The sequence below is a fragment of the Aulonocara stuartgranti genome, assembly GCF_965226115.1.
Source record: "Aulonocara stuartgranti genome assembly, chromosome: 10".
In the NCBI taxonomy this organism is placed as follows: Eukaryota; Metazoa; Chordata; class Actinopteri; order Cichliformes; family Cichlidae; genus Aulonocara; species Aulonocara stuartgranti.
Window position 1 is genome coordinate 17,042,032 of NC_138946.1, and position 15,610 is coordinate 17,057,641.

General features: G+C 43.4%; 1 protein-coding gene across 1 annotated transcript in view; it reads left to right on the top strand.

Moving 5' to 3' along the window:
* Positions 1-12,105, top strand: part of pds5b (PDS5 cohesin associated factor B) — a 35,104-nt gene extending 22,999 nt beyond the window's left edge. Inside the window, exons 13-35 of the mRNA XM_082549767.1 lie at positions 1,688-1,801; positions 1,894-1,975; positions 2,064-2,112; positions 2,244-2,383; positions 4,462-4,577; positions 4,691-4,796; positions 5,274-5,434; positions 5,627-5,750; positions 6,207-6,365; positions 6,661-6,729; positions 6,907-7,043; positions 7,249-7,372; positions 7,539-7,743; positions 7,823-7,937; positions 8,076-8,208; positions 8,317-8,436; positions 8,714-8,776; positions 8,878-9,020; positions 9,374-9,446; positions 10,308-10,726; positions 10,832-10,912; positions 11,023-11,131; positions 11,241-12,105. Coding sequence (XP_082405893.1) covers positions 1,688-1,801; positions 1,894-1,975; positions 2,064-2,112; positions 2,244-2,383; positions 4,462-4,577; positions 4,691-4,796; positions 5,274-5,434; positions 5,627-5,750; positions 6,207-6,365; positions 6,661-6,729; positions 6,907-7,043; positions 7,249-7,372; positions 7,539-7,743; positions 7,823-7,937; positions 8,076-8,208; positions 8,317-8,436; positions 8,714-8,776; positions 8,878-9,020; positions 9,374-9,446; positions 10,308-10,726; positions 10,832-10,912; positions 11,023-11,131; positions 11,241-11,273 — 2,875 coding nt within the window. The 3' untranslated portion in view covers positions 11,274-12,105. The remainder of the gene's footprint in view (positions 1-1,687; positions 1,802-1,893; positions 1,976-2,063; positions 2,113-2,243; positions 2,384-4,461; positions 4,578-4,690; positions 4,797-5,273; positions 5,435-5,626; positions 5,751-6,206; positions 6,366-6,660; positions 6,730-6,906; positions 7,044-7,248; positions 7,373-7,538; positions 7,744-7,822; positions 7,938-8,075; positions 8,209-8,316; positions 8,437-8,713; positions 8,777-8,877; positions 9,021-9,373; positions 9,447-10,307; positions 10,727-10,831; positions 10,913-11,022; positions 11,132-11,240) is intronic.
* The last annotated feature ends 3,505 nt before the right edge of the window (positions 12,106-15,610 follow it).

The window sequence follows — 15,610 nt, forward strand, 5'->3', positions numbered from 1 at the left end:
TAAAAGTTATATCGCGATACATATCGTTATCGTTCTATCGCCCAGCTCTAGCGGTCAGCCATCCAAAGCAGCAGGTGGTGCACGAGAGAGGTGAAGAAGACGGTCCAGGCTAGGCATGGGTATTGATAAGATTTTCACGATTCCGATTCCATTTTCGATTCTGTTTAACGATTAAATTCTTTATCGATTCTTTTTAAAAAGGAGAACACTGAGGTTGATTAGCTTAGAACTTTGTTTTATATCGTCTCTTTGAACAAGATAGAGATTTAGGAGTAACATGGCCTTACAAACCCAGCAGTGAGATCTTAAGAGATCCACAGCCTACGGCTCTTCAATGGGGTGTCAGAGGGTCCCCAGGAAAAAAAATTGTAAATGTAAAATAATAAAATAAATATTCTTCTGTAGCAATAACAAAGTATAACATAAATTATTCTGTAGCAATTACACAAGAATATCCAGTAATGTCCCTGCCTACAATTAAACACATTCACATACCGAATGTCGGGGGCATCTGCTGTGGCAAATGGGTGCAAGCCTTTGACCACAAACTTGGTCACTGCTCGGTGACATCCGTCTATCCTGGCCTGAAAGGAGACGCTACCGGTAGACTGCAGCGAGAACTGCCAGCATCTGAGCCAGCCAGACTCTGTCTGTCTCTCTCATCATGGTCACCTAAACACACAGTAATGGCAGGTTTTGTAATGAGGCAGATCGCGCTAACATAATATGCACTGTTAGTTGATTATTTACCTGCCGTATTAAGGGGAGAGGACGTGCAAACGTTAACGCTGCTGCTGGGTTGAGATTCACGAGTCCGGAGTGGAATTAAAAACACGACATTCATTTAAGGTTATCACGTGTTTTGTGAGCAAATGCTTTTGCATATTCGTAGTGTTTCCTCCCTTAAATGAAATATCTACTTTGCAAGTATTGCAAGTTGCCCCGTTGTCATCCGTTCTCGTAAAGTATAACCAAACTTTTGAGCGTTTGAGCCGCGTAGGCGCCGTGTTTCCTGCCAGGTAAATGACGCTCCGCAACGTGGTGACGTCATTCGGGGCGACTGGAATCAATAAGTGAATCGTTTGCAAAAATGCCAAACAATTCCAAGGAGTTGAAACAGTGGGAACCGGTTCTCAACAAGAACCGGTTTTCGATACCCATCCCTAGTCCAGGCAGGGTGGAGTGGGTGGAGATTCAGAGGTGATTTGTTACAGAAGGATAGAAGCAAGAGTGAAAGAGAGTATTTAGAGGATCAGTCGATGTGCTGATGGCAGTTTGGGTCTGAGCTCTGAATGCAGGCCCTTCGAGAGCCGAGGTGCCCTGACGTTAAAGGCGCAGTCCCGTCTAGACTTGAATTTAGACCCAGGAGCTGCCAGCAGGGTTTTGTTGAGGGTTTCTGGCTGCCCACAGGCTAATGGGCTAATTTAAATAAGTAATGAAGTAATGTCTGCAGTAAAGTAAAGCTCCCAGGAGCCATTAGTAAGAGTACTAAATCAAATCAGTAACCTGTGTAGAGATGCTCAGTGATGTCATATCGCTCTTCTGGTTTTAGTTAAAGGTTCAGCTGCTGCTTTCTGTACTGGCTAGGATCTATTAACTATTACTAACCACTCGCACCCAAACATTTTTATTATTTTATTATTATTAATTTAATTTTCTCCATAAAATGTGCCCTCTGTACGTACAGGTTGCTGGTGGAGCGGGTTTTTGCCCAGTACATGGTTCCTCACAACCTGGAAACCACTGAAAGAATGAAGTGTCTGTACTACCTGTATGCCACCCTGGACACAAATGCTGTTAAGTAAGTCAGTTTTTAATTGTTATGCAACAACATGTGTATTAAAGGAGGCCTGGCAAACACATCATTGTGTCCCTTGCTTCTTTCACCTGCAGAGCTTTGAATGAGATGTGGAAGTGCCAGAATCTGTTGAGACACCATGTCAAAGACCTGCTGGACCTGATCAAAAAACCCAAGGTAACTAACGCACACCACAGACTGTAATAACTGCACTATACTTGTCTCTAAAAGGTTTTTCTGTAACTGTGTGCTTGTTTGTTTTCAGTCTGAAGCATCCAACAAGGCTGTGTTTGCCAAAGTCATGGTGATCACAAGTAAGGCATCTCTCTGAATTCAGCACGTCCTTTCAAACAGGAAAAATGAACAAAAGTGATCGCAGGGTGACCTTCTCACCCTGATTTCACATCGATTTCACTGTGACATGCTGAAATTTCTCTGTGAACAGGGAACCTGCCAGACCCTGGCAAGGCTCAGGACTTTGTGAAGAAGCTGGCTCAGGTCTTGGATGATGATGAGCGAATCAGAGATCAGTTAGAAACCTTGGTCAGCCCCGCGTGCTCTTGCAAGCAAGCTGAAGTCTGTGTGGTGAGTGTTGAGTTCCTTTGAGATAACGATGTGGTTTCCTTTAAGCGAAATACTTTCATCCCTCCACTAGCTTTGTGTTATTTGACCCGATTCTTCATATAGGTACTGTAGTCGTAAATGTACTTATTTGTTCATAGAGTTCACATCTTCCAATTTTTGTGCATAAGACAACACTTTTATACACATGTCAGTATTTTGAGTCCAAAGTGTCCTTGTCTTTATTATATCTAATCTGTAATAACCTTTAAATGAGCAGTAACTCGACTTGAGTACATTCCAAAGGTGGTTTTAAAATGTTTAAGCTTGGTTTCATGACAGTTTTAGTGACCGATCGTTGTCACGGTGGGGAAATGTATTGAAACAATCCACCCCTGCTCCGCTGTAAGGAGGATGTTATTAGGGCTGCCCGCCATAATTTCTGTCTCTCTGTCTGATGTCTCGCCGAACACAGAAGACAGACTGAGACGTGTGACTGTAGCGGTCTTGAGCAGTAATTCTCCCGGCTTTCTGAAGATCCTTCAAAGTTTTTCTTTGGACGTCGGCTGCTCTTTCACTCATTTTTAATCCATTTATGGTACCTAATCATATACAGAGGATTTCTTTTTGTTTGTAAAACATTGACCTGTGAATCACTCAAGCACAAAAAGGCACCTGTGCGCCAGCGTTGTGTCTGCGCAAACAACTTAGCAAAGACACAATTTTACGTTGCGTCCTCAGACACTTTGTTAGTAGCAGCCTGATGCATAAACAAACGTTTTCCTGGTTCGTTAGTTGAATCTGCGAACGTTGCCAAAGGTAACAGTCTTGGCAACGTGGTATTTTTGCAACATGACGGTCATTCGAAAAGAGCTACTGGCCAAAAACTCGTATCTCAGCATGATGTGCAGCGTGTCCTTTAAAATTTGAGGAAACTAGACAAGTCGAGTCCAAAAAAAAAGTGGCAGACCTAAAGATCCATCTTAAGAATTAGGGGAGGAAAATATATCAAAGCCCTGACAGAGGACCTCAGAAATGCCTAGAGACCTTCAGTTGATCCATCTGCTACTCACTGAAGCCTCATCAGAAATGGTCTCAGTGGAAGAGCCATTCTTAAAGGAAACAGAAAAGGCTCAGGTATGCCAAGTTATACAGGACCTGGACTGAGAATCAATAGCACAAATGCAGAAAAGTACCACCAGATTTAGATCCAGCATGCAGTACCTTCTGGAGAGCATCTGATTGGCAGCAGCTTCAGGATGACAATGATCACAAACACACTGCCAGTGCACTAAAAGCATAGCTGGATAGAAAAGCACACAATGAAACACTATCTGTCAAGGATTGACCTTCCAAGAGCCCTGACCTCAATAGCATTGAAGCAGTGTGCTTTCATGTTGACCGAGAACAGAACGAAAGGCAGCCATGTCCTTCAAGACGTCTGGAGAAGTATTCCTGAAGATTAACTAAAGAAATTACAGGAAAAATCAGCTAAGAGAGTTGGTGGTCATACCAAATATTGACTTTCAAGCCTGTTAGAACTGCACAGACTCTGTTTTTGCTTTATACACTGTATTTACGTTTGTTTGCACATAAATCACTGTGCTTCTTTCCCATTTTTCTTGGAAAATGGAAAGAAATGAGGGGAAGCATGAGACACTTGCACAATAGAGTATTTCACTAGAAAGTATTTTTGGTATTTTTTCTTGTTGCTTAATCCTGCGGCAGATTTGCTAAGTTGGCAACAATTAAGTGAACTAAATGATGATGCTCACTGCTGTGAGTATATGAGATGTTGGGCGTTCATGCTGCTGTGTTTGTATTTCCACATTTTAAAAAAGAAAAAAAAAGAAAAAAAGCAGCATTAGATTTTAGTCCAGCTGTGAAATATCACTCCAGGTGGCTTTGGTTTGGAAATACTGAAAAGGCACAGAGAATATTACGGCCATAAAACCCTGAGCTGGTGCTGTAAGCGTTGCCACAAAGTGCCTGCTCATAGGGGGTCATCTGATTGGTGGAGTTTTCTCTCTGTTAGGGTCTTCGTATTGTTGTGGTTTGGTGCTACATAAATAAATTGAAGTTCTTAATTGTCGTCCTTTCAGAGAGACATCACTAAAAAACTTGGCAGCCCCAAACAACCCAGCAATCCATTCCTGGAAATGGTGAAGTTCCTGTTGGAGAGGATTGCTCCTGTGCACATCGACACAGAGTCCATCAGGTACTGTGCGTCAGGATGCAAATTTTAGCTCATCCAATAAATAAAAAGAATGCAAACAACAGCCATATCCGAGTCTAGCGTGCAGAAATTTAACCTCTACCATCATCTCTCAGTGCTCTGATAAAACAGGTAAACAAATCTATAGATGGAACAGCTGATGACGAAGAGGAAGGTGTTCCCACTGAAGAGGCCATCAGAGCAGGGCTGGAACTGCTGAAGGTAAAGATCGGTAATAAACACGAACGCCTGTGGTGTTTATCTGCAGATTGACACGATGGATACTCTGTTGTAAGCCTTTTCATTATCGTGCGTGAGTGCACCATTTAACAAAAATAGAATACCTGCAAGAATTAATCTAAATTATAGGCTCTGCAGTCGCTCAGTAACTTCTGCTGCTGTCGTGTCAATTGCTACCTGCAGTCTAGCAATCAGTGATATATAAATTGTTGTTGGTTGAAATTGTGGAGTGACGGGGGAAAAAAGAAGCACTCGGTGATGGATGATGTCTCCTGCAGTCCTGCCTTTTTATAGTGACACAAACACAACAGATAATTAATGAGTAAAACACACACACATCTTTTCGACCCTTTACGGTTTGCTTAAAATATCAATCACGCTTGTTTCTTTTCTTTCTAAGGTGAAAAGGTGTTGATTGTACTCTGCGCAGCTGTTTGACTCACCTTTCATCACTCGCAGGTGCTGTCATTCACACATCCAGTGTCATTCCACTCTGCAGAGACGTTTGAGTCTCTGCTGGGCTGTTTGAAAATGGATGACGAGAAGGTGGCAGAGGCAGCGCTGCAGATCTTCAAGAATACAGGCAGCAAGATGGAGGAGAGTTTTCCTCACATCAAATCGTGAGTTTGATGAGCTAAATTTGGCTGATTTGTTTGCCTTGCAGCGCTGTGTAATGTGCAGTGACACTCCTGGAATGCAGGGATGCATTATTTATACGCTTACTTAGGACACGCTGCTCTGTGCATGACTTGTGACCCAACTTTCTGCTGTGTTTTTGTTGTTCGTGGTGTTCTCCTGTCTGCTCCCCCAAGTGTTCTACTGCCGGTACTACAGGCCAAAGCCAAGAGAGGCCCTCCCCGCCAGGCTAAATATGCCATCCACTGCATCAACGCCATGTTCAGCAACAGAGACACACACTTTGCCCAAATCTTTGAGGTCAGTCACTTTGGTGCCAAGTTTTTATCTATGTGGTCAATGAGAGAGGATATCCCTATCCCTGGCTTAAATCCTGTTTGTGACGGGCAGCCAATCAAAATGAAATTCGATTTAAAAGGAAGGCGAAAAGACCTAAAACATGTTGTTTTAGACGGTGAGTGAACTCTGGGCCAGTATTGGGTGACTGCTGATTATCTGGAACTTTCAAAGCAACTGAATCTAAGAGGGGAAACCAATGTGGTTTGGAGTGCTTTACCCTTTAATTGTGTTATTTCAGCCGATTTTCCTGTTTTTTGTGTTACAAAGAGAATCCGTCTGCATTCATGGATGTGCTCAGAATATTTACCCCAATGTGACGTCTGCATTAACTTTACATCAAATCCATCCTGAGATTTTTTAATTTATTTTTTTTATGTGCTCCTAAAACTGTGTCAGTGACATGTTGTGTTTCTTCAGCCTCTTCATAAAAGTCTGGACACTGCTAACCTGGAGCAGCTCATCACTCCTTTGACCACCCTGGGTCACCTGGCCCAGCTGGCCCCAGAACAGTTTGCCGCACCTCTCAAATCTCTAGTCGCCAACTTCATTGTGAAGGATCTGCTCATGAACGACAGGGTATACACACGCATCCACGTATACCTCTTACTGTTCTGCAGTGTTTAAGCACGCCTCTTCTCTTTAGCCTTTTGAGCCTAAGATTAGTGCTTCTCCTTTACTATTATTATTTGTAACTTTTTTATTACTTTTCATTTTGATGTAATTAGTCTTGTTTTACTCATTTAATTATTATAAGTGGGGGTTTTTCTTCTGATTGCACTTTGGCTTAAATGTGCTGTATAAATATTCCCAGCTGTGTTGACCTAAAGTCTCAGTTTATGTGAATTATTCAAATTGTTTGTGTTATTTGTAGATCCCAGGAAAGAAAACAACCAAACTTTGGGTTCCCGATGATGAAGTGTCCCCAGAGACCATGGCCAAGGTCAGCAGTGAACGTTTGTGTGTCTCTTCAAAAGCTCCGTCTGGCTGCTGTTTTTGTTTTTTAAGTAGTTTAATCTGAAGATTACTCTGAGCCAGAATTCTCCTAATTACTTTGTCACACTCTTGATGTATTAATGCAAAACACTTAATCTTTCACTCTTTCATCTTCCTCATTCAGATCCAGGGCATCAAGCTGATGGTGAGGTGGTTACTAGGCGTGAAGAACAACCAGAGCAAATCGGGCAACTCCACCCTGAGGATGCTGACTGCTATCTTACACAGCGATGGAGACCTAACAGAACAGGGCAAGATGGGGTAATTAAAATAAATAAACTCTGCTTCTCAGACAAACCTAGTCAGGCCCTTGAGCAGCTCAAAGAAAGCTTTGTCCTCAGATTAAGGTCGTGCAATTTTCAGTGAAGCGCTCACTTTTAATGGGTGCTCTGGACCTTTGAGGGTTTTGATGGTAAGAACGTTTGTAGATAAATGAATAAATCTGCTTCCTCTTGTTTCTCTCTAGCAAACCGGACATGTCGAGGCTGCGGCTGGCGGCGGCGTGCGCCCTGCTGAAGCTGGCACAGGAGCCCTGCTACCACGAAATCATCACGTTGGAGCAATATCAGTTGTGCGCGCTCGTCATTAATGTAAGAACTGCCATATTTAATTTGCCGGCTCTGCGTTTTCAGTTAAAGTCCTTTTCTGTGCAGCTCATCTTTATTCCACCTCTGCCTCTTCTCCCTGATATTGTCCCATTTCATCCTCCTCATCATCGCGTTTCCTGTTCTCCGTGTCCTCGTCTTTGCGCTATAGGATGAGTGCTACCAGGTGCGACAGTGTTTTGCCCAGAAGCTTCACCGGGGCCTGTGCCGTCTGCGGCTACCGCTGGAATACATGGCAGTGTTCGCTCTGTGCGCCAAGGACCCCGTTAAGGAGAGGCGGGCTCACGCTCGCCAGTGCCTGGTGAAAAACGTCAACATACGCCGCGAGTACCTCAAACAGCACGCTGCCCTCAGCGGTAAAGAAACCAAACGATATCTGATGATTTCGAATGACATTTGAGGGTGGTGTCATATTCACTGTGTGTGTACCCACAGACAAGCTGTTCTCTCTGCTGCCGGAGTATGTGGTGCCCTACACCATCCACCTTCTGGCACACGACCCGGACTATGTCAAAGTACAAGACATCGAGCAGCTAAAGGAAATTAAAGAGTAAGCGGTGTATGATCTCTTAAATGGGTTTTTAATATTCCAACCTGGCGTTTGTGGTTTCAGTCACGTTTTAGTCTGTTTTTATGATGGTTAATCATGACTTGTACCTTTTAATGTCAAACTTGCTGTCCTGGATAGGGCTCTGTGGTTTGTCCTCGAGATTATAATGGCCAAGAATGAGAACAACAGCCACGCCTTCATAAGAAAAATGGTGGAAAACATCAAGCAGACGAAAGACGCCCAGGCCGCCACCGATCCCAAAACGAATGAGGTGCTCATTTAACGTGCAGCTAATATGGACAGTAGATATCCAGCCAGTGTTTCAGCCGCCGTCATCAGTGCTGCCCTGACGTGCGTTTGTTGTTTCTTCCTTGTGCAGAAACTCTACACAGTGTGTGACGTTGCCATGCACATTATCATGTCGAAGAGCACCACCTACAGCCTGGAGTCTCCAAAGGACCCCGTGCTGCCATCACGCTTCTTTACCAAACCAGACAAGGTCGGTCTCTGCGCTCTGAAGAGTTTAAAGCATCCAAAACATTTTTCACTTTGTTAAAATGAGTAAACGACAGCATTGCTAGTGTTAGCAGATCCTTCCGAAGAGTTATGAGAAAGTAGCTGCCTTAAGTTTTGTATAAACGTGTCCTTGTTTGAAGAGAAATTATCAAAAAAGGGGGGAAAAACAAAAAAGCAGGCATGTTTTGTCTAATGAGATCGTCTGCTTGTGTTTCTGCTTTGTTTTAATTGCTGCTGTTCTCTCTGCTTCTCTCTTTCAGAACTTCAGCAACACAAAAAATTATCTCCCAGCAGAGATGAAGGCATTCTTCACACCAGGAAAGGTAAGCTCGAGCTTTTTAAATGATAATGTGGGCTCACTAGTTTTGTTGATCACACATCCAGCTCACTGCTCCACTCTGACCGCCTCTCCTTCCTATTTAAGCCCAAGTCTGCTAACGTTTTGGGGGCGGTAAACAAGCCCTTGTCATCAGCGGGCAAACAACTCCAGAGTAAAGCTTCTCGTATGGAGACCACCAGTAACGACTCCTCGTCCAACCCGGGCTCTCCGCAGCGCAGCAAAAGCAGGTAGGAGATATAACGGCAAGACTCCCACACTCAGAAAACGTAACGTATCAGCAATATTTTGGTCTGATAAAAGACTCGGATTAGCTCCAGGCACTCCGTGTTTGCACGTAGGATGTTTCCATACGTAGCTGCTCTGCCGTAGGCTTTTTCCTGTTAAAGGAGAGTTTTTCCTTCCCACTGTTGCCAAGCACTTGCTCATAGGGGTTTGTCTAACTGTTGGGGTTTCATTCTAATATTGTAGGGTCTATGGATCATTTTCAAATGTTGAAAATTCAGGAGACTGTGTCACTTGTTGCACCCTGTTTTGTTTGTAACTAAAATAGTAACAAGTAATGATTGATGTTATTTTTCAGGCATGACAGCACAGAGATGGATCACAGTGAAAACGAGGACATCAGCCTAAAGAGAGCAGACAGTGTCGACAAGGTAAATCTCCTTTAGGCGCTGCGAGACTGATTGGAAGATAAACGTCGATGTGGCGATCACGTCTTTATTTCTGATGAGATCTTAACAGGATGTATTGTTTAATAATATGTGTTGAAAAAGTGTATTGGAGTAGTTATTGTTACAACCTTGATTGAAATTGATATGACTGTAATCTAAAAGCAAAGAGGCTGTGCAGACTTACTCTATTGTAAGTTATTCTTTCTAGTGTGGGGTGGTTTTTGTTTGTTTCTTTCGTTTGTTTGTTTTTAAAGTAAAACAAAAGCAAATAAGCAAAACCGTGATAAAAGATTATACTGAAGCTGATGGAAAGTAGTGAAGGGAGCGTTGCCGTGATTCGGCAGAGTGCTGCCTGTCGTAAATCCCCGTGTCTCTGCTTTATGATACGACTGTGCAAACACCAGCTGGATTGAAGTCGAGACTAGATTAACGTGTACAAATTGTGTAAACCATCATTATTGCTTTGCATGCATGATTTCATCTGACTCAGAAATCCTTCCTTTCAAAACAAACAACAGAAAAAAGTAATGGTATCTTTTTATGCAAAAATATGAATTTCACATGAGTTTCTCACTGAGTTTGTGGGTTTTAGAAGGGTTAACCTCAGGAATCGAGACGACTTATGTAATTTTTCAGCCTTCGGTAAGGTCACAGAAGGGCTCTGTGTGTTATTGCTTACAGATCAATTCACCAGTCACGTGTGAGAAACCACTCCAAAGATCTCAAATCTCTATCTCTCATCACCATTTTTCTTCTTCCTTTTCTTTGTGCTGCTGTAAAAACTGAATTTCAGTCTTTTTTACTGTGAAACAAAGAAATGGTGAACAATGAGTTTGTGTGCAGGATATCGAAAAGCCCCGGGGTCGCAAACGGGGCGTAACCTCCGGCGATGACCAGGAGAGCAAGCCGAAGCGTGGACGTAAGAAGGCAACTGCCAACACCACCGCAGCGGCTGACTCTGAGGACCCGTGGGACGAAGACAACCGGCCGGAGGACGAACAGAACAGTCCGCCCAAGAAAGGCCGCAGGGGCCGGCCTCCGAAGTCTGCTACGCCCAGTCAGGACACGCCTGCCAAAGGGAGGAGGGGGCGGAAGAAGGCAGCTCCTCCACCCGAGGAGGATGAGGAGGAAGAGGAGGAGGACGAGGAGAGGGGTGAGGAGGAAGTAGAGGATGAAGACGAGGACGACGACAGGAGCAGTGAAAACATGGAGGTGAAGACCAGGGGAGGAAGGCAAGCCAGGGCGCCACGACGATCACAGGGGTACGAAAACAGCCGGCGCACGCAGAAACACGAGATGTGCTTCAAAGTTCTGTCAGCGAGCTTCGTTTTTGATGGAAGTCGTTTTGTTTTGTCTTCCTTTAACAGATCTGACTCTGCAGAGTCCACGCCGCAGAAAAGGAGAGGACGTCCGCCTAAATCGGCTCAGCCGGCGGCCAAGAAGCCAACGTAAGATTCACTTTTGCAAAAATGCACATCAGCGACTGCGACTGCTCCTCCAAGGGCACAAAATGTAATATGTGCACGCTAAGCTGTTCCTGTTCTGTCCGCGGATACAGGCGCGGGGGCCGATGGAAGGCAGCTGCCACTAAGGATGAGTCTGAGGAAGAAGATGAAGAGGAGGAGGAGGAAGAAGTGGAGGAAGAGGAGGATGAGCCAACACCGAAGGTGTCAAGTGTTGTCACATCCATTTTAGTGTCTTTTAAAACAACTCAAGTATTTTAAAGGAGTTTATATGCTTGGTTATTTGTTCAGTTTTCATCCTTTTTCATTTCAGGGTCGCAAGAAGGCAGCTGGGCGAAGAAGATGAGCTAAAAAAACTTTAAAACAAAAACAGAGGACAAAAGAAGACGGCACGTCTCCTCGAGAGTCACGGAGGAATGACGCAAGAACGAAACAAAATAAATGGACATTGAACTTTTTAAAACTTTTCATAAGCCGACGCTCCTACTGTTACACCGACTTTACACACTTGCATATTCCACGTGCACACTACATCAATACATCCGCATCGTCAGCTGTGGGTTGTTGCTTTGTGCTGCATTGTGATGACGTTAAGCCACATTAAGTAGAAATGATTTTAACGAGGAAAAACAAAGGAAAAAAAATAGATCGCTCTTGTAAATAGTCTCTTATGTCTGTTTCATGTTCTGTTGTTGTGTTTGACGCTGACTGGGCGGATGCTGTAAAGCCTTTGCCCACTCATGTTATTAAAAGTGCTCCCAAAAAGCGGCGTTGCTTATCAAACCTCCCTCCGTGTCAACTTTTAAAAACTGAAAGAGATTAACCATTACCTTTTTTTTAATGTAATGTTAATTGTGTGAATTTACTTTTAAACAAAGAAATAAAACGTGCTCTTTTGTTTACAGCTCTGTATATTAAAAACTTTTTTTAAAACCATATATTGAAAAAGAAAGTGTCAGAACTGTCCGACTGTAGAGTTGCTTCTGGAAACGATTGTAGTGTGCGTCTCATTTTTAGGTTTGTACTTGCTGATAGAAGGAAGTCATGAGCAGCTGTGTTGCTAGTTTCTTGGTTTTGTTTTGGTTTTTTTGTCACTGCTGATTAACTTGGCTTCACATCCACCCAGTCAGACCCTCCATTGTATCAATATAATTCTCTATAAAAACCTGACATGTTCATTTTCTCTTTCTTTTACTTTGATGTGGTTTGTGCTTTATCGGTATGATTAGCTCTGATGCCAGAGGCTGTCGTGAATAGAGATATTTTAGCTATTAAGAATGTTTGAAAAGGGTGAGCCGTTTTTTTTTAAAGGGCTTGTATAATATCCAGTTGTAATCAAAACAGTTATGTGAACACATTTAATGTCAGTAGACTTCAAAACAACTGCACTGTTTAACCAGAACTTTAAAACCGTTGGTGAAGAATGACTGCATGACACCACAAGACAGCCCCAAAGGTACTGGGTTGGAGCTTTTATGGGGGGGCGCTCCTCGGTGTTAGCCAGGTGGTTGTAAATGAAATTGACAGCAGGTGAAAACCCTCAAAAGAAAATGGTTTTTACAGGTGGTTCAACAGATCACTGCTTTCTCTGGATCCTTCTTGACTGATTTTTCTCCAGTCTTGCTTTTTTGTTAGTGTCCTTGTTATGAGTACCTGCTGCACATTCAGGGTGCACAGGTAGTCCAGATCCTTCAGGATCACACATCCATATGTTATGCCTCCCAGCACAGTGTGGAGGAGATACTAGAAGATGAGCGCTTACACAAGGAGAACTGGACAGAGCCGGAGAAAGTCTCATAAACTCTATATCATGAGCTCCAGCAGGTTAGTCGTGCATATATCTGAGCACGCTGTCACAAACACACTCAGTCAGAGGGCCTCGCATGTTTTAGTCGGACCTCTCCTCAAAGCTCAGCTGGCATTCGCTCGAAGACACCAGAACTGGACCCGTCCCCTTCAGAAGAGAGCAGGCTCACACTGAGCACATGAAACGTTTCACCCCCTGAAACATTATCCAGGATGTCTGCACTGGGGAGGATGAGGGATTTCCTGGGAGGGTCACACAGACTGCTGTGACTGTTCATAGGCGCTGGGATGATGTCCTCAGACCCAGCGTCAGACCTTCTGCTGGTGAAAGACACTGTCCAGCCCATGTTGCCAGAGTTTACTCAATTCCTGGATGATGTAGACAGTGAAGCCACTGACTGACACACGTTTCCCAGACTTGAATCCAATTAAGAACCTCTGGGATGTTATGAATCAGTGACTGACGTCACCAAATAAGGCTCACTGGTGCTGGCATCCAGGTCTGGAGGGGAGGGGGGGTCCCCCGGGACACCATCTGCTGTCTCATCAGAATCAGGGTTTGCAATGCAGCCACATACACAACTGAGCCACAGTATAATGCAAGCTGGATGAGCAATTTCAGCTAGTAATTCTGATTTTTGTAGATTATGAATCCAGCCCTCAAAGGGTTGATGATTTTGTTTATTGAGATTTGATGTTTGTATAAAATCTTCTCTTCATTTCTTTGAGCACAGTAATCTAATGCATCTTACAGTAAACACCTTGTGAGGTGATGCTTTAAAACAAAACTGTGTAGTTTATGTATTAACGCCTTGCACACTCAGACATGTGCAGGTAGGGTCTGCTAAGGATTTGTAACACGGCTGGTTTCAGGATCCATGGACTGACATCAGCAGATTTCAAGTTTTTAAGGAGATGCAAACAGATAAGTCAGTGTCCTTCTTAACTAAATTTTAACCCAACATGAAGATTGCACTTTAAACTGCTGTCAGAGTGGACATCAAGCAGCATCAGATGTGGATTGTCTGTGTATTTAAATTATTTATTTGCAGAGAGTCAAAGCACACTCACGCTGTCCAGTCCAGTGTTTGTGCACTCTGAGGCTGCTAAGCGTCCAATGTTGCTCCTTTTCCTGTGTTGTTTATGAGGCAAGCTGTGCTCCTCGTTGCTTATGCACATGTACTTGAGTTTTGAACTTTTGCAGCGTAGCCCAGCTCAGTGGAAAAACACCCACACACCACAATCTGCCTTCGGGTTATGGTCCGTGCCAGGCCTTAATCACATACTGTTCGACTGCTGGCTGAGTCTGTTTCCCTGCATTAGATAAACCACCTGCCTTTCAAGGCAAATTCAATAAATGACAAGAGCATGCACTTCTGTCCCCCGCTGAGCTGAGCTGCACCGACGAGCAGCGACTACACGCTCATCTCCAACGTCCCTGTTCAAATGCACAGAGCTGAATGAGGAAAACAGTTTGTTAAAGGTGTGCACGCATTTCTTACCTCCCATTAGACTAACCAGTAATGAGGATAATGGTTGCTTTATTCTGTAAAGACCTCATTGGCCCAGTCTCAGTTCCAGTATGCACCAGCCTCCACATGACCTTAGCTGGATGAACAATTGAGGGTTGGAAGGAAGCAAAGAAGGAAAAAGCTGAAACTGAAAATCATTCTCACAGTATGGATCCGGCTTCATTTGATGTCACTAATCTGGATTTCAGCAGGTGAACTCTGAGCTTTTCCAAACGGTATCACAAACTAAATCTGTCACTTGTTAAAATTTTGATTAAGTGGTCCAGACGGTCATTTGAACACTCGCGTGTCAGGACAGTCAACATGAGACAAACTGTCCCCATACAAACTCTTCTCATACCATCTTTATAGAGCCTTTCTTTGATCAAGTTATACATTTCCTTACGAGATATGGTTTATGACTTCTTTTCATATTTGTTTACATTTGTAAAGATGAGGACAGAATTATTAAGACTACAGACCAAGGTCCAAAGATACCCTCAATTTTATCTTATTTTACAAGCTGTGAGGATTGCATAAGATAAAACACATCATTGCACAGTGGTGGTTTGTGCCATGGCTCAATAAAACGAAATAAAGCTCTTATTGTGTGCAAACAGGAATAATAAATAATATATTCTTTCTAAAGAAAACAAGTATGATTAGAAATGCTTTTGGACATATTTGTTTGCTGCCTTTATATTATTTAAACGATCTGCATTGAAATGTGATTGTGGCATTAGAACTGTATACAGAGTCTGGTGTAGGTTAAGGAGGTCAGGTTAGATTTGGAGTGTCAGGCTGGAAGCTGCCAGCAGCACCAACAGACTCATGTCTCTTCACATATTTATGCAGCAGCTATATGGACCAAAATAGCCGACAGCAAGAGAGGCCTGAGTTTCCAAGCAACCCAGCTGAGAGCAGGAAGATAAGGAAGTGATGTGTTGCAGGGTACACTCAGTCTGCTGTTTGCATACATCTCCTCTTCACCCCCCTCTCTTTCTGTGTGGGGTCCTGAGTGAACCGGATCCGGTGAGAAATGTCGATGAGCTTTTATTGCGCTTGATGTGTGACACCGGAATACAGTTATGAAATTATGTGCCAGCTGAGGATGCATTATAATAGGACCGTTACTGGGATTATATTAGGGGTGTTACACCTGGGCCACTCTCCTTTCCTGTGCTGTGAATACTTTATCACATCTAGACTAAAAAAGAAAAAAAAAAAAAGCCAAACTGCGGCCTTGCTTGAACAGACAAAACAAGCATATTTAATGTATCCATGTCCCATCAGTTGTTGTTAAAACTAATGTGCTTAAGCAAAGGATTGGCCATTTGGGGCTCTTAACATCAGGTTGTGCCTGGAG